A 19,238-nucleotide genomic window follows, 5' to 3' on the forward strand; every position below is an offset into this window, starting at 1 on the left:
AAATGATTTTGAACCCATTCAAGGGGGTGGTGTTGGCTTGGTTGTTTGTTAATTGACATGAAAATGAGTGAATGAAATGAGGTTGCATACAAGCGATGCACTGCTAGTCCCAAATAAAAGAAAAAAAAGAAATGGGACGAGGAAATGAAAAAGGAGAAACAAAAGATTGAGAAAAAAAGAAGAAAAAGAAGAAAAAAAGAAAGGAAAGAAAAAAGATTGAGAAAAAAAAGAGAAACAAAAGAAAAAAAGAAATTGGACGAGGAAATGAAAAGCAAATGATGAAACAGAAAGAATAAAGAGAAGAAAAGGAAGAAAACAAGAAAGGAAAGAAGAAAAGATTCAGAAAAAAAAGAGAGAAACAGAAATAGCAAAAGGAAAAATTGGAGGTGTTTGATGGTTCAAATCATTTGAATCGAGTTAAACGGCAGTGAGGGTTGGAAGGATAAGCAACTAGGTCGGCATCACTCCTTTGAGTTCATAAGCCACAATTCAGCCTATCTTTTGCCACACCTTGTCCTAAACCCCATTACAACCCATGGAAAGACCCTTTGATTCATGTATTAATTTTCATTTCGTTGGTGGAGGAGATTTGATTCACAAGCAAGCCTATGGTAATGACATTCTATGTATTGATTTGAGTGGAACCCAAATTCTTAAACACTTTATGAGTGATTAGAGTGATACCCTTGTGAGAGTGCTGAGACTTGTTTCATTTTATTTTGATGAAGTCAATGGGATACTTGTGTGCTGAATGTTGTGCTGCAAGTGCTTGTGTCAATATTGCTGGCTCTTCTTATACTATTAAGTCATATTAGTGTAGGGGATATACTTGAATGACATGAAAGAAAAGAAAATTATTGCTACTTGGATAATTCGTGTAATTGGATTGAGACATGCTTGAGGACAGTCATGGTTCCGGTGTGGGGGAATCTGATAAGATATATTTTAAAACTCTTATGCATGCTTATTTCGAGTGATTAAGAAAGAATTTATTGCATACTTTAATGATGTTAAGTTACCCCATTTTCCTGGAGGATGGGAGTGGGAGTGGGAGTGTAAGGTAGGTTATAGTTTTTTACACGTTACAGTTGGAAGTTGTAGCAGTGAGATTTAACTCTTGTGTTATTGTTATTGTGGTGAGTGGATTTTTGTGTGAAGATCAGAGCTAGCATGCCTTAAAATTAATGTTGTGTGTCGTCTTTTGCCTCTTTATTTTTGTTCTTAATAATCATTTCACCAATGGGATCAAGAGAGCTTGTGAACATGAGCAGGGAATATTTTCATGTGTCACTTGTGGGTTTTTTTGTTTTGCTTGTGTTGCTATTGAAGCAGCTGCTCGTTATCTATTGTTAGCCAGTTGCTAAGAATTGGGGTGCTGGTGATGATGACTACAATCACATCAGACATCCAAAGTCTCCCAACAGAAACCTTGGTTCAGGTATTTTCTCCTTCTTTTTTATGGTCTATTGAAAATTTATCATTTTATAGGCATCTAAGTCTGGAAAGCCGAATATGAAAGGACTATCCATTGACAAAGTTGTTCACCCCAGGACAAGTCTGGCATCATATTACAGCATTTTACAGGTTTTAGACAGTGGGTAAGCCAGGTAAGTATTATGTGTTGTCTGTTTATTGTGATTTTGTTGTGATTGGTAAAGACATTCATGCACATGGTTCATGGCCATACAGAGCCCTGAATGTTAGTGTTTGCATGTTGATCAAAGACTTTTATCATCATCGTGAACTCACTTAAGTATTTCAGGCCTGAGGTGAAAGCAGTCAGTGGAGAGGTTCTGTGAACATTTGTGTACCATGAAATTTTGGCAAGTATTTTGGACCCTTGCTCTTTTGCGACATTATAGTTGCAATTTTTGTTGTTTAGTACCCATCATGTTCTTATATTTTTAGATTGGATTCTTAGAATACTGCAAAAAGCATGGTTTCACAAGCTGTTATATATGATCTTGCCCTTCTATGAAAGGGGAAGATTGTGGCTGTTGCTCCCATTTTTTGGTTCTCAAACTTACTTTGTTTATGTAGCTCAGTGGTACAATATTTCGCTTGAAGTTACGCTTCATCATGGTGCACATACAGCATGCCTGCATGCATTGCTGCTGTTGCATTGTGATGGTTGCTGGAAATCCTTGGGTTTGCAAACAATGCAAAAATTTTCAGCTATCTGACAAGTAAGGATTCTCCTGACTTCTAGTTTTCATAGTAAATCCTCTCCATGTGTATTTCATTTTCCTAAATAGTATTCTATTTCAGGTTTTGGTGATTAGTGGTGCTATTGAACTTTCATGTTATTGGTAGAAGAAAGAAAAAAAGAGAAGGAATGCTGGGGTTTTGGTGCTTTAACCCTTGTTTCTTCTTTCTTAACCAACCTTTTCTTTCTTCATGGTTGGAGACGGGGGCATGGGAGGAAATAATATTGCTGATTTAAGTGTAATAAACAACAATTGACTGACAGAAGCGGAATAAGTTGGTTTACATATACCATGTGATATAATTTCATGTATCCTTGAGAAAATCTTTTTTCTTGCATTGCTTGTGCACCATAGTAAGCTGCTCATAATTAATGTTTCTGCTAGATTTCTCTTTACTTCTAGTATAATTACTGCTCTTAAGAATGAAAAGAGAAGTGTTAAACAGTGCCTTCAATAGTTTTTGCATATGATATGATTTGGGTGCAACGACTGGCCATAATTGTTATGTTTGAATACTTTCTGCCGTTTTGTTATTTTTTAGACTTTGTTGCTTGAAAATTACGTTTATGAAACTCTGCCAAGTTAGCAGATCAAAAGTTGATGCATATACTCGTGTTCCATTCTCTATCACAGGGAATTAAAACAGCTGCTGAACTGAGGAGGGAACAAAACCTAACAGTGCCTATCAAACTTCACACAGTGAGAATGTGTTATAGCTCTTTTTCATTCCTAGTCCAACCTTAAGAAAGAAAAAGCTAGATTCTTAAATGAAGAGAGATTCTAAACATGAACAGGGACTATTTTCATGTGTCACTTGTGGGATTTTGTGTTTTGTCTTGTGTTGCTATTGAAGCAGCTGCTCATTATCTATTGTTAGCCAGTTGCAGCACATTTAATTATTGGGGTGCTGGTGATGATGGCCACAATCACATCAGAGATGCAAAGTCTCCCAAGAGATGCAAAGTCTCCCAACACAAACCTTGGTTAAGGTATTTTCTCCTCCTTGTACTCAGAAAATGGTCTATTGAAAATTTATAATTTTATAGGCATTTCCTTTCTCGTAACATATTGGCTACTTCTCCTAAACTAATTCAAAGTTTATATTTCTATGAAAATTTGCTTGGGCATATGCAGTAGTGCTAAAACAATAGTGTAAGTTTGTGGTGTGAGTAATTAAATGACTCTTGTTTTGCATACAATATGGAAATAGTTAGAAATGGAAAGGGCAAGAAAGTTTATTATACATTGTTTTTGCAAAATAGTAGTATTATGTATGCCTAGTTTGCTGATGGTGATTTTCTGGTGCAACAACATTCACTTTTGGATGTAGTGCATGAGAACTTGTAGTGCTATTTTTTTTTTTAATCTATTTATGTTGCAAATATGGCAGTGACTTATGGTTTGTACTTTGATATGATCATTTGCAGGTCTGGTAAGAAAGAAACAAGGTCCTTCTGATATGCCAATATGCAATTATGCGCAGATCAGATTCAATCTATCTGCCAAAGCATGTGTGCTGGGTCAAAACCTCGAATCTGATTCTTCATCTGATTCAAGCACTGAGCCAAAGAAAGTGAGTTATCACGCTGTTGCTGCTGGCCAAGTCCATGTTCCACTTTCTATGAGTGCTGAGACTGTAGCATCCCTGTGATCCATGTGATCACGGCAGCAGTGGCAAGACATTCCTAAGGTTGAGACTTTTGCTTGAGGACAATATAAGGTAGTACTGTTAGTTAAAACATGTTGAACCAGAGGGCACCAATTGCTTACCCTTATCTTTTGTTGTACTATTAAAGTACTTTGTTTTTATTTGCTTTTCCTAGTTTAGCGAGAACGATTGCTGGTAGAAACTGAGTTTTGTACATTGTTTGCTATAATAACATTGACCAAGACGTCATCAAAGTCAAATTTCCTTGTGGAAATATTTGTTAATCCTGCTTGTTCTTGTTTTGTAGGGAGTCAATCTTTTGGAGAAGTATGGTCTAAGCCCTGGTACATTGAAGGGAGAACAACACAAGGAAATAGGGGGATGAAAATGTTGGCAAAATCTTCGTTAGTGAGTTTGTGGTTTCTATGTTTGGTAGCTTACATTTAAGCATGCCAACTAGCAATTTTAGATATTATTGGCTTTTACTTGGTGGGGAATTTTCTTTTGCCATGAATTTTTGAGTTGAACCTTGTGGATACACTCCTTGACCTAGAGAATTTGATCACTTCAGCTCTAAAAAAGGTCTTGTCATCTGGGTCTCTATTACGCATTTGTGCTGCTGACAAAGAATGCATTAATTTTCTCTGTGATTCTTTAGACTTTGGGAGCATGGATGACATTTCTGAAGTTTCTGGTGGAAAGGATGGAAATGATTCTGAGTATGAGCTTTTGGTTTGCAGTCCATCCAAAATTGAGGTTAGTAAATCTTTTTTGTTAATCTGGAGTTGGCTTACCAACATTGTTTTCATCCCAAACACTGAGGTGTAGTTAAGCTTAATTGCTCAACTTCTATGCAAAAAGAGATATTACAGCAAAATGATGAAACTGTTAATGTTCCTCTTTATCAGCAGAAGATGATTATGTAGATGTTAAAACTTATCTAGCATTGATTGTGTTGTTTCTTTCAATTGAGAGTTCATGGGCTGTGTTTCGGGCAGTCTTAGGTGGCTCCTTCCAGCCTGGAGAGTTCAAGGGATGAAGGTGGATTCCTACTTGAAAGTCTCTTCCAAACAGTGATAAGTCAGTATTGGGAGTTCTCGAAAAAGTGACTTGCCTTGTTTCTCATAATTGGAATGACGTCTGAAAAATAGATGCCTCTTGTGGTATACACTATGCTCTTCCGTGCTTGTACTCAGCTTGAAGTTCTTCGATTGTACCACTTTCTGACAAGGCCTCGTAGCCACATAATAAGATTTGACGGGAAATGAAAACAGTTGCTGATTTTACCACTTTATGATGACGGCCTTGTAGGAACATAATAAGACATGACAGGGAATGAAAACAGTTGCTGAACTGAGGAGGGTAATCTTCCAATGCCGATCAACACGGATTCACTTTACACAGTGAGAACATGGATTCACTTTACACGGTGAGAACATCCTATTATAGCTCCCTTTCATTCATCCTATTATAGCTCTTTTTCATTGGTACTCCAACCTCAAGAAAGAAACAGGACTAATAAACAAATTGAGTTTTCATTTATTTGTGTTCATTTCTAACCATTCGTTTCTTTTTGCGCACAGCCTATTGACAAGAAGCCAACAAAGTTCAATCCATTGGTCACAATACTTAAATTTATGTGATGCGCTTTTCATTGATAATTTTTTTATTGGTGATTTTATAATGTTTATTCTTTAATATGCTTTTTATTTGTGTGAACATTAAATGAAACACATATTGCTTCAACTTCTAACTTAACTCAATCACTTAAGTTTCCTATCTTAATTTTTTTGAAAAATGTATATATATATATTTTGTTTATTTTCTAAGTTACTTCTAGTTCAATGTTTATTTTATTCTTTTTGTTTACCTTATTTGAATGTTGGTGATATTAATTATTTATAGGTTTTTTATTAGTTTTCATATTCAATATCTAGGTTATAAAACTTATCATTATTTTAACTAATAACAATTTTTTATTATAGGGGCAATTAGTTATGAGGTTACGAAGGATTAAATTTTAATTTGTATTTATAATTAAATTTTTATTATCAAAAGGTAGTGGATTTTTTATATATTTATTAACTTTTTTTTATTGATCTTATATAATTTGCACCTCTATAACTTTATTTTATTAACTTCAATGAATCTGTAATAATTTACATGTCTTAATAATTAAACTATTAAATTATTTATCTAATATATCAATAATACTAGTTGTTATATTGTAAATTTAAATTAGAAAATTCTCATATTGTACATTTTAACATTAATTAATTTGTTTTAACTTGCAACCAAAATTTTGTTTTGAAAGAAAAACAATAATATGATCCTGTATATTTTTGTATTATTTTTTTATTGTATACAATTTACACCTCTAGTAATTGAATATTAAATTATCTAACAAAAATATTAATAAAAATTAGTGTAGGTTATAAATTAAAATAAAAAATTATGAATATTGTTTTAGATTTTAAAATTATAAGGTTAATTTTTTAATTTTTAATTATAATTAAAATTTTATAATCAAAAGATAAGGGGCATTATGGGAATGAATAATGTGATTATTTTTTTAATAATTTATACTTTTTAAATTTTAAGTATATTTTAACTTGAATAATTTACTAACTTTTTTTTAATTGAAATTGTATATAGAACTTACACCTGTTAATAATTAATTATTAATTATTTATTCAATAAATAATAAAATGAGTTACTGGGATATAAAAGTTTAAAATATAAATTATTTTAAAATTTTAAAATTAATAGATTAATTTTTAAATTTTATTACAAAAAAGCAGATAATATTTATGGGATTGAATAATATGATTCTATATATTTTTGTATTATTTATATTTATTTAAATTTAAATTATTTTTTCAATTTTCTAATTGAAAATGTGTATTATTAACACCACTTAATAATTAAAATATCAAGTAATTTTATTAATATATAAAGAATATTAGTTACTTTGTTATCTATTTAAATTAAAAAATTATCATACTAGTTAATTAATTTAAATTTAAAAAATTTGTATTTATAACTAAATTTTTGTTATAAAAAAGTTTTATATAATTTATACAAATTTAAATTTATAAATTTAATTAAAAAATTATCAGATTTGTATAAGTTATTAAATTAAATTATTTATTATTATTGATAACTAAATATTTAATACCAAAATAGAGGGGGTGTTCGAAGCAATATTTATGAAAATCGATAATATAAACTCATTGGTTTTATTTATATTTACTAATTTAAATTTAAATTTTTTATTGAATCTGTATATAGAATTTAACCTAAATTCTCAATAATTAAATTATTTATTGAATATATTATAAAATTAGTAATCAGGCTATAAATTTTAAATTAACAAATTGTCATACTTGAATAAATTTATTTTTTATTTTTTAAATTGGAAAATTATTTTTGTTTTTTTATAAATTATTTTCAATTTCTAAATTAAAAAATTATTTTATCAAAAAGTAGAGGCTAAGTCAAAATAATATTTATGGGATTGCATACTATAACAACATATATATATATATATATTGGTGTTATTTTATTTAATTTTTTATTGAATTTGTATATAATTTGCACATCTTATAAAATTAATTACTAGATTATAAATTTAAATTAAATAATCATCACACTTTTATAAATTGTTTTAAATTTTTATAATTAGAGAACTAATTTTTAATTTTTATTAGCAAAAGGTAGAGTTGTTATATTTATGGGATTGAATTCTAGTTATATTTGTTTAATATTTTTTATTACACCTCTGAAATTATTGTTGAATATTATTGTTAATGTATTCACACTTATATATTTTTAGAGCAGACTATTATTTTTTTTCTATATAGTCTTTTATTACCAAAAGGTGGAGGGTCAAAGCAATATTTATGGGAATTTATAATATCATCCTGTACCATTTTTAAATTATATTAATTTTGTTTGAAGTTGCACTTCTTAATAATTAAAAAAATACTAAATTAGTAATATGTAAATATAAATTACTTATTAGGTTATAATATGAATTACATTTAAATTCCTTGTATTACTTATATTTTAAATAATTTATTGGATCTATATATAATAAAAATTTAAATTAATTCATTGTATGGATTAATTTTATTTAGTATAAAGGGGGTGTCAAAGCTTTTCATTGAGAATGAATATATGATTACACTTAAATTAAATTGTTTTATTAACTTTTTTATTGAATCACATATATATATATATATATATTAAATTATTTATTTAATATATTCATTAGTTTCTAGATTATAAATTTCATTAAAAAGTTTATCACACTTGTATAATTTCATTTAGAGAGGGTGTCAAAATAATTATTTACGTAAATGAACAATATAATTTTATATATTCTTTTATAATTTTATTGAATTCGTTTGTAGAATATTAAATTATTTATTTAATATATTAATAAAATTAGTTACTAGATTATAAATTTAAGTTAAAAATTTATTACACTATAAGGAGATTTCAAACCAATTCTATAAGAAATTAGTCGTAAGAAAGATACTTTTGAATATTTGGTCTTGAAAGAAAGTTTTATTACAAAAAAGTGGAGGGCCTTATATAATTTTTCTATAACTTTATGTTATTAACTTTAATGAACCTGTAATAATTTATATGTTTTAATAATTAGAATATTAAATTATTTACCTAATATATCAATAATATTAGTTGTTATGTTATAAATTTAAATTAAAAAATTATCATACTTGTACAAATTATTTTAAATTTTTAAAATTAATAATTTGTTATTTTTATTTGTAACTAAATTTTATCTAAATTTATGAGAATGAATAATATGATTCTGTATTTTTTTTATTGTATGCAATTTACACCTTTTCTATAATTTTATTTTATTAACTTTAATGAATCTGTAATAATTTACATGTCTTAATAATTAAAATATTAAATTATTTATCTAATATATCAATTACATTAGTTGTTAATAAATTTAAATTAAAAAATTCTAATACTTAGTTTTTAAATTTTTAGTATTCATTAATTTGTTATTTTTACTTGTAACGTAACTAAATTCGGAAATGAATAATATAATTTTGTATATTTTTTATTATTTTCTTATTGTATACAATTTACACTTCTAGTAATTGAATATTAAATTATTCAACAAAAATATTAATAAAAATTTGTGTAGGTTATAAATTAAGTTAAAAAATTGTGAATATTAATTTAGATTTTAAAAATTATGAGGTTAATTTTTTATATTGATTTATAATTAAAATTTTATTATGAAAAGATAGAGGGGGCATTATGGGAATGAATAATGTGATTAGTGATCCCATATACTTTTTTATTATTTATAAATTTAAATTATTTTATTCATTGTCTTTTGTTGATTCTGTATATAATTTAGACCTCTTGATAATTGAAATATCAAATTATTTATTTAATATATCAATAAAATTAAAAAATTATCACATTAGTATAATTTATTGTAAATTTTTAGACTTAGAAGATTAACTTTTTAGTTACCTAGTACAAATAGAAATGGATCATATGATCATATTTACACCTCTTAATAATTGAAATATTAAAAAATTATAAATAAATTTTTATATCGATAGGTACAATGTGACAAAATATTATTTATGAAAATAAGTAATATAATTTTATTTATTTATTTTTTATAATTTATACTAATGCAAAATTAAATTGTTTTATTCAATTTTTTTATTGAATCTGTATATAATAATTATATGAAATCACCCATGGAGAGGATTTACTATGATATTAATACTATTACACTTTCAATAATTAAAATATTAAATTATTTACATAATATATTAATATTTTTTTATTTAAATTAAAAATTCATCATATTTGTACAAATTTTAAATTAAATTATTTTATTAACTTTTTTAGTGAATGGTACATAATTTATACCTCTGGAATATTAAATTATTTACTAGTAACTATTTCTAAAGTGGATAAAAATTCTTCCTCGTATTTTTCTTCTCCTATTTCCTTATTCTTATTTTCTTCTTCTATTTCTTTATTCTTACTAATTTCAATCCTTTCAAGTCTATTTGTAAGAGACTGGTTGTATTTTTTAATATTCTTTATCTCTTCTTTTAACTTTTCGACTTCAATTTTGAGATCCTCTATAGTAGAGGGGTTATCTCTAATGGAATGGTTTTCATTAAGTAATTTCTTGACCTCAGCTATTGTATATGGTTCAAAGGGTTTATTAATAGTCCTATAATGAAATGGGATAGGCTCAGATGTGGAGGCATTATTACTATCAATCTTGCTTAGGATAATGTCTCTAACTTCAGGATCCTTTATTTCCCTAAGTAATTCAATAATATGATTATCTGTGAGAACATTTATTTTTCCCATTTCTTTAAATTTTGCCATTAATTCATAAAATTCTTGATGTGAGTTATCTTCCTGCCTACATGAGCAAGATGGCTCTTCTTCTTCAGATTCAGAAGTGGTTGATGAATATTCAAAATTTCACTCTGCTCTTCCTATTCCTCTGATTCAGAGGATTCTTCTTTTTCTGAAAATATTACATTGAGTATTTCTTGTTTTTCTTCTTCTTGTAAATTAAGATTATTTATTTTCTTTTTCAGCCTTCTAGCTTTTTTGTTTCTACATCTATTAGCAAGATGATCTGTTTCACCACAAATATAGCATCTTCTTATTTTCTTTGTGGTATTATTCTTAGCCTTCCACTCATTTTTTCTAGCTAAGTCTTTTTCTTTATTTATATCTTTTCTAAATTTTCTCTTTTTGTACCTTTTTTCCTTAAACCTCGAAGTTCTATTCCTAGAGATTTTTGATTTATCGGATGGTTTCATTTCTATCCCAAATTGGGCACAAAACTGTCCTAATTGGCTTTTCTCTGTCAAATTTTGTCTTTTAATTTGCTTATTTAATCTAATTTCGTTGCATAAATTTAATCCTTCCTGAATGCAGGTTCCAATTAACTTCCCATAAGTATATTGATTATAGTTGATGTGCAGGTCTCCTTTTCTTAGGACATTTCTAACCCTTTCTGCAAAAAGATGAGGGAGGCCGTCTATAAATTTAGACTTCCAATGAGAATCATTTGACTCTGGGAGTTCCATTACTCTACTGAGGAGTACATCTTTGTACCATCTAAATGAAGTTAATGTTTTACATTTTAAATTCTGTAAAAGTGTTCGAATATTTTCACTATTATCTGACCATCTACCTGTAAAATGCTCAACTATGTTTATGGCTAATGTATAAACTGCTTTTTCTTCTGAGATATTATTTTCAATTTTCACTGTATTTAATATTTCATCTTTATCAGTTTGGCTGAGATAATTATCCCACCATCCCTTTAATTGGCCGGTAAAACCAGCTATGATCATTTTTGCAATAGCTTTATCGGAATTATTATTTCCTTTACAAATAGTACTGTACATCATCATTCTCTGTATAGTATTATAAATTTGTCTTTCTGTAAATCCATCAATGTTCCATTCATAAATTTGTTTCCCATTATAACTATTTTGGTCAATTGTCTCTTGTTCTTCATAAAGGACATCTTGGGGTGTTGGCCTAGGATAATAAAATTTGGTTTGCATTGACTTCCTGGCGAATTTTTCTATTTTGTTAATTTCCTCCATAAATTCGTCTTCATAATCCTGAGGATCTCCTTCATTATTTAGAGTATTTAATTTTAGAGTTTTAAATTTTTGATCTAATAGTTTTTCTAGGTCTCCTATAGGTTTTAAATTAAAACCTACAATATCTGGGGGTGGTTGTATTGAGGGTCTTGCGATAATTTCTCCTCTTGTCTCTTCAACTATTGTTTTAGTTGAGTTAATTTCCTTTTGCCAATTCTTTTGCCACTCCATAATCTTATCTATCTTATTATTTAATTCCATAATTTGTTCTCCTATAACATTTAAGTATAAGTTGACATAATTTTGCTTCTTTAGTAACTCATTTATTTCTGTTATTGTAACTATTAAGGTGTTATCTTCAATTAATTTGGAAAATGCTTTAAAATTAATCTCAGTTTCATTAGAATTCATTTTGAAAGGTTGTTGAGGGGGAAAGACATTATTAAGGATTTTCCCGTTTTCTAGGAAATATTTTCTCTTTAATACATTTAAATATTGTTTTGAATATTTGGTTATAAACCATGGAACAAAGGTAACTTTCTTATTCCATACAGATAATTCCTTATAGAATTGGTTTGAAATCTCATTTTGTTTGTCAGGTGGGAAATTTTTAAAAAACCATTTTCTAAAGGGTTCCCACCTTTTTTTTGAAAATTCTTCCTTAATTTCTTTTCTAGCCAGGGATCCCGGACTAAAGTCGATCATGTCTGTATAATTTTCCAATGGAATTTCATAGGCAATTATGTCTTGTGTGTTCATTTATAAACAAAAATTCGTTTCTGAAGTTAATTCTTCATTTAGTTTAGGATCCTTATAAACTCCTTTAACAATATTATATGGTTGTATCCTTATTTCTTCAACCTTATCATAATTTGAGCTATTAGTTTCTTCTCTGACCTGGGATGTGGATGCTCTAGATGGGGTTGTCACCTCTATTGGTGATATATAAGACATATTAGAATATCTTGAAGAGCAACAAAATTCTAGTGTACATACTTTCAGTATTAAATATTTTGACTGATTAACAAAATCTATTATAACATTTCCTTCTAGATTTTGTAATATATTAGTGTACATACTTTCAGTATTACTTTTAATGGGGACCTCCTTCTCAATTACCCAATGTTCTGGAAACTCTACTTCGCTCCATTTTATTTGTTTCCTAGTATTAATTCTTGAATTTTATAAATTTGTTTCAAAGCATACTGTTTGTTCAAGAGTTTTATTATCTTGTGTCTTACAATTAGGATTAAGTGTATGGAGAAGCTTATAGTAAATTCTATAACATATACATATTAATTCTGATCCAGGTGTATAATTATATCCATGGGTTTTAACATTTAACGTTAGTGCATCAAGTATATTAACATCCGACATAGATAACTGTAGATTTGGGTAAACATTAAAAAATACTGGCCCATGGGCTAGACTAGATTGGATTATTCCTATTAGAGATTTCTTCCAGTCTAAATTTCTGGCATCTCTTAGGGCAGCTAAAAAGCTTTCTGGTAAACCTTCTAATGTTAGAGGCTTAAAGGCTATTTGAACAAGACCAATATGTAAAAATTTATATTCTTCTTGGTAATGCCTTATATCCATAGATTCTTCAGTAGTTTTTACTACTTGTTTAGTTTTCCAAAAATCAAATCTTCCGAAATTGTAAATTAATCTAGGATTTACTTTAAGAATTGTCCACTTATTTAGTTGATCTAAATTCCTTGGGAGTTCATACTCCTCTTTTCTTGCATTCTTTACGTGACTGCTATTATTATCAAATAAATACTGCATATTAAGCAGAGAAATAAAGGACTGCTGAATTATCCAATATAACTTCAACAACATGGCTCTGATACTAAAAAATTCAGTGAAATTGAAAGAATTCACTAATTATATATTTATTAAATTATAATACATAACACTTGATGTGTGTGCATGAATAATAAAATATATAAATAATTAATATGTATTAATAAGTTGGAATTTGTGGATACACTAAGTTATTTATTCGGAATAAAATAACATTTTATTGAGAATAATTAGAGAAATTGAAATCTTGATGTGTGTGCAAAAATAATTAAAAAAATAAATAATTAATAATTTTTTTATTAATAAGTTGGAATTTGCGTTATTTACCACTAAATCTTATTTATTCGGACTAAAACAACATTTTATACGGATTAGGTCTGGTCTTAAAACTTAAATGTCAACTTCGAACATTCAAAAATATTATATGCATATTATTTTAGTAGATTATGTAGCTATTAAAAAAAATCAGAGAAATTGAAAGAATTCATTAATTATACATTATTAAAGTGGTAGATAATACTTGATGCGTGTGCAAGAATAAAAAAATATATAAATAATTAATAATTTTATTAATAAGTTGGTTATCAATCATGGATTACCTCTCAAGAATATAAGTGTCGGGTAATTTAATAATAGAGGAAGTTTGTCGGATAATTTAATTGAAAATATTAAATTATTAATATGACCAAATTTTATTATTCATTCTCTAAATATTGCCTTCATACACCCTCTAACTTTTAGTAATCAAATTTAGTTATAAATAAAAATAAAATCTAAATCTTTTAATTTTAAACAGATAATCTAAATTTATAACCTAATAACTATTTTATGAAGTAAATTACATACAGATTCAATATAAAACTAAATAAGGTAATATTATCCATTCTATTTAAACACCCCCTCTACCTTTTGGTATTAAAAATTTACTTATAAATAAAAAGATTAATTTTATAAATTCAAAATATTTTATGCAAGTATGATAATCTAATTTTTATATACAAATTCAATAAAGATTAGTAAATAACTAAATAATTTAAATTTAGAAACTAGTGTAAATAATAAAAATATATACGAGTTCTTACTGCACTGCTTTGACACACCTTACACCTTTTGGTAATAAAATTTAGTTATAAATGAAAATAAAAAATTAATCTTTTAATGTTAATTTAAATTATTTGTACTTGGTAATTTTTTAATTTAACTATCTTATTGATTTTATTAATTAAATAAGTTAATATTTTTATTTTAGAGTAAATTACATACAAATTCAATAAGGATTTAGTAAAAATGATATAGAAATATACCATATTGCTCATTCCCATAAATTTTACTTTGATACTCCTACTAATTGATAATAAAAATAATTTATGCAAGTGTGATAATCTAATTTTCATTTAGTATTTTAATTAAGATGTGTAAATTTTATATACCGATTCAGTAAAAGTACTTGAATCATATTATTCATTCTTGTAAATATTACTTTCATACCCTTTCTACTTTGTGGTACTAAAAATTTAGCTATAAATAAAAATAAAAATTAATCTTTTAATATTAACAATAGATAATTTTTAATTAATTTGTAAAGTGGTAGCTATCAATATCAGTTAAATATGTAATTTAATATAAAAATTCTATAAAAAATTAATATGATAATAAAATTTATTAGAACCCGATCAAACCGGTGAAAGCCGACCAGTCCGATCAAAAAGCCAAGTTATGTTAGAGAGAGAGAGAGAAAATGATGATGAACAACTGAACAAGCTGGTGGCTAATAGCGGAATTGGGAGTGGAAGGAAAGAAAATTGGTGGTGGTGGATGAAAGGAAAAAGAAGGTGGGGGTGGGGGGAGGGGGAAGAGGAAAAAGAATTAATATCAATTAAATAAAAATTAATTAAATAATTTAATTTATAACCTACGGCTCTTAGCCCCCTGGAGCTGTAGTATGTTCCAAAGGTTGGGCTGTTCACCCATTAAAGCGGTACGTGAGCTAGGTTCAGAACGTTGTGAGACAGTTCAGTCCATATTCGGTGTGGGCGTTACAGCATTGAGAGGACCTTTCCCTGTTATAAATAAAAATAAAAAAAAAAATATACGAGTTAATTCTTTTCCATAAGTTTTGCTTTGATGGCCCCTCTACCTTTTGGCAATAAAAATTTAGTTACAAATAAAAATAAAAATATTTAAATAATTTACACAAATGTGATGGTTTTTAATCTAATTTAGGTTTTATTAATACATTAATTAAATAATTTAATATTTTTATTATTTTGTGTAACTTTATATATAAATTCAATAAAAAAATAATAATTTTAAATAAAAATAGATGTTCCATAGATATTGCTCAACATGCCCTCTACCTTTTGATAAAAAATTAATCTTTTAATTTAAAATAATTTATAGATAATTTTTTAATTTATATCTGTAAATATTGACTCCCACCCTACCTTTTGGTAATAAGAATTTAATTATGAACAAAAAATTAATCGTTCATTATAGAAAAGAAAAACATAAACAAGATTAACCTTTAATTAATATAAAAAAATTAATATTGCATTGGAACCACCTTATTTTAAATTTAGTAAACAACATATACAAAATAAATAAAAATAATAATAAAATAATTGAAATTAATCCCCTACCTTTTGATAATAAAGTAATCTTGCAATTTATTTTAATTTTATACAATCAAGATAATTTTTTAATTTAAATTTATAACTTATTTATTAACATACTAATTTAATTATTATAATTTTTATAAATTTATAACCTAGTAACTAATTTAATATTAAAAAACATATATGTATTGGTTATAAATATTGCTTTGATGCCGTCCCCCTTTTGGTAAACAAAAATTTAATATTCAATTAAATAATTTAATATCCAATTAATTGTAACTGCAATCATATACTTGGTCATTTTTAACATCAATAAATCAATTGAATAATTTAATATTTCAATTAAAAGAGTAACTTACATACAAATTCAATGAAAAAATTGTTTTGGTCTTATTGTTTATTTTCATCAATATTACTTTTACATTTCCTCCATCTTTTGGCAATAAAAAATAAAAGATTAAAAGATTAATTTTTAAAAATTAAAATAATTTATGTGTGACAATTTTTTAATATAATATTATAACCTAGTAACTAATTTTATTAATATAGTAAATAATAATTTAATATTTTAATTATTAGCTATATCACACATCTTAGTAATGATAATGTACAATTAATATCACCAAACATTGAATAAGAAAGATTTTACAAAGAACTTAGTAATGATAAATAGAAATTGAGTATGTTAATTTATTTCTTAAAAATAAAAGTAAGGTTGGAAAAAAGATGGAAATATATATCCATTCTCTTATGTGAATACCTATTCTAATCTAAATCCCTAAGAAAAAGAAAAGATTGGTGGATCCTATTTTTGATGTACAAGTAAAGAATTAAAACATGTGTTACATTTAATGTTTTCACTAATCAAATATATATAATGACTTAAGTTAGAAGTTGAAGCATAGTTTAGAAAATATTACAATAAATATCTAAATTTAAAATCTATATATAACAGTTACTATTGAAATATAATCAACATAACTATTAGGCCATAAAATAACTATTGAGATATAAATATTTTGTTAATAAGGGATTGCCCAATTTATACTTTTTTTAAAACAAAATAGCTAATAATTTCAAAGTATTTATAAATTAAAAAAATAAAAGAATAACAAAAGAGGAAATGTAATGATGTATGCAAACCTATCAGAGGAAGACAGTTGCTCTTGCCAATTCATCCACAACAATCAGATTCCTGCACAAAGAAGAGGAGCTATTTGATACATTAAGGATTAGGTAATGGTTTTTCCTAATTGTACATATGAGAAACATTTTCCAATATAAATTGTGCCGAAACAATATTCAGACACTAAACCTTCAACAAATTAAAAACATATTAAAGAATAAATATTATAAAATCACCATTAAAAATTATTGAGCAGAAGCGCATCTCATAAATTTGATTGGACTTCGTTGGCTTCTTGTCAATAGGTTGTACGCACAACATAAAGAACGGCTAGAAAAGAACACATCAATTTGTATATTAATCCTGTTTCATTCTTAAGGTTGGAGTATGAACTAAAAGAGCTATAATAGAATGTTCTCACCGTGTAAAGTGAATCCATGTTCTTTCCATGTTCTTGCCATGTAAAGTGAATCCGTGTTGACCGGCACTAGGAGGTTACCCTCCTCAGTGCAACAACTGTTTTAATTCCCTGTCAAGTCCTATCATGTGGCTACAAGGCTGTCCTCAGAAGGTGGTAAAATTGAGGAACTTCAAAAGCTCAGTCCAAGCCAGCGAGCATAATAGTGTATACCACAAGATTCAAATTAATTCTCAATTTACATGAATTTTAATTGATAAGGCATCTATCAGAATGAGTTACTGAAGGCAAGACCATGTTTCAAGATGTCAATAGCCTCTTACCTTCACTCCTAATATGGACTGATCACTTGTTTGGAAGACTGACCAAATGGCAAAGCCCATGGAGATAAAACTCTCCAAACTGTCAATGGAAAGATTCTAGCATAAACTCTAAGAAACAACACAATCAATGCTAGATAAGTTTTAACATCTATACAATCATCCAAGCATATTTATCCCAGTTCTGCAGATAAAAAGGAACATTAACAGTGTCATCATTTTTCTGTAATCTCATACAATATCTCTTTTTGCATAGATGTTGAGCAGTTAAGCTTAACTCCACTTACCAACTCCAGTAAATAGAATCATGAAAGGCAATGGAGGTCCATATATTCACATACTTGAACAGATATTCAATTAACACTCTGAAAGCAAAATCGCAAATTAGAAGCTCCACATTTGTGTAGAGATAAGAAGAAACATCCCTTACAACAAAATGCATAAAGGAGCTATCAAAAATAAAATAAAAGGATTACCTCCATTTTGATACTGGAACCACCTCTGAGTACCGGCTCTGAGTAGATCAATCAACGGAATAACAGCATTTAACTTCTCTTCAATGCTTAAATTTGAATATTCACTCTCCATTACCCAGAACAACCACACCTCTTTTGGATTGCTCTCATCAATTTCATTGTATACTCAACACTTTTGTGTTAGATTTACTAACCACAATTTTGGATGGACTGCAGACCAGAAGCTCATACTCAGAATCATTTGCATCGTTTCCACGGACATCAAAAATGTCATCCATGATCCCAAGGTCTACAGAATCACATAGAAAATTATTAGTTTAGGAAAAGTAGCCAATATTTTATGAGAAAGGGGATGCCTATACCTGAACATTTTTCAAGTAAAACAAGGAGAAAATACCTGAACCAATTCTTTGTTCTCACTTCTCACTCTGTATTGACATTATATAACTGTATTTGACCTATGCAATTAGTACAGTGGGATCGATTTCTGTAATAAACATAAATAAATCTCAGTCAAGAGAAGAAAATAAATTTAATGTACACCTTCATAGTAATGGGCGAGGGAAACTTGAAAGAGCACTAAATCAGTATAGATTAAGAAAAGGATAATCTCTCCGAGATACATAGACAACTGAAATAAATGTTATGTGAGTACATTTGAACTGCATGCACCTAATGTATAACCAAACTCTGAAATGCCTTAGTGCAACTAAGGTGCACTATAAAATACAGAACAAGATAAGAAGATACGGACCTGATGCATCAAGGAGTCCAAACCCCCAATGAGTTCCGCAGCACTCTCTTTCAAAGCAGAAAACATGTCTTTGATGTGTTTAGAGCCTGCAGGAAGCAAATGCTATCAGATCATTTACGTCAGTTCCTACAAAGTGAAGCCCAGAAATACGTTGAGCACCCCTCGTATCCTAGCTCTTTTAGAATCACTTCATTTATCACATTCAAGCATGAG

General features: G+C 27.7%; 1 protein-coding gene and 2 long non-coding RNA genes across 14 annotated transcripts in view; 2 read left to right on the top strand and 1 right to left on the bottom strand.

Moving 5' to 3' along the window:
- LOC110011910 overlaps positions 1–2,013 on the top strand; it is a 4,280-nt gene extending 2,267 nt beyond the window's left edge. Inside the window, exons 5-7 of one of the 6 annotated variants that reach the window (XR_002287001.1) lie at positions 1,354–1,438; positions 1,551–1,607; positions 1,763–2,010. Coding sequence is in view for 2 of the 6 variants with exons in the window: in XM_020693533.1 (XP_020549192.1) it covers positions 1,354–1,438; positions 1,551–1,649 (184 nt within the window). In the remaining 4 variants the exon portion in view is untranslated. Of the gene's footprint in view, positions 1–1,353 lie in introns of all 6 variants that reach the window. The other 5 variants (XR_002286999.1, XR_002287000.1, XM_020693533.1 and 2 more) reach the window with 5 other exon arrangements.
- LOC105160124 lies at positions 2,046–10,980 on the top strand. Of its 5 annotated transcripts, none has more exons than XR_002287006.1 (9): positions 2,046–2,186; positions 2,841–2,906; positions 3,089–3,196; positions 3,635–3,927; positions 4,163–4,263; positions 4,514–4,611; positions 4,854–5,018; positions 5,167–5,284; positions 10,878–10,980. It is a non-coding gene; the product is annotated as an uncharacterized LOC105160124 (long non-coding RNA). The 5 variants fall into 5 exon arrangements; XR_002287004.1 differs by lacking the exon at positions 10,878–10,980 and adding an exon at positions 5,439–5,626; XR_002287005.1 differs by having other exon boundaries at positions 4,854–5,284.
- Positions 15,183–19,186, bottom strand: LOC105160126. 3 transcript variants are annotated; one of them, XR_002286912.1, is made up of 8 exons: positions 19,026–19,186; positions 18,669–18,758; positions 18,272–18,560; positions 18,083–18,160; positions 17,479–17,877; positions 17,294–17,387; positions 17,075–17,126; positions 15,183–15,376 (listed from the first exon to the last, which is right to left on the bottom strand). It is a non-coding gene; the product is annotated as an uncharacterized LOC105160126 (long non-coding RNA). The 3 variants fall into 3 exon arrangements; XR_847688.2 differs by lacking the exon at positions 18,083–18,160 and having other exon boundaries at positions 19,026–19,183; XR_847689.2 differs by lacking the exons at positions 17,294–17,387; positions 18,083–18,160 and having other exon boundaries at positions 19,026–19,183.

This window comes from Sesamum indicum, linkage group LG4, assembly GCF_000512975.1.
Source record: "Sesamum indicum cultivar Zhongzhi No. 13 linkage group LG4, S_indicum_v1.0, whole genome shotgun sequence".
NCBI classification, from domain to species: Eukaryota; Viridiplantae; Streptophyta; class Magnoliopsida; order Lamiales; family Pedaliaceae; genus Sesamum; species Sesamum indicum.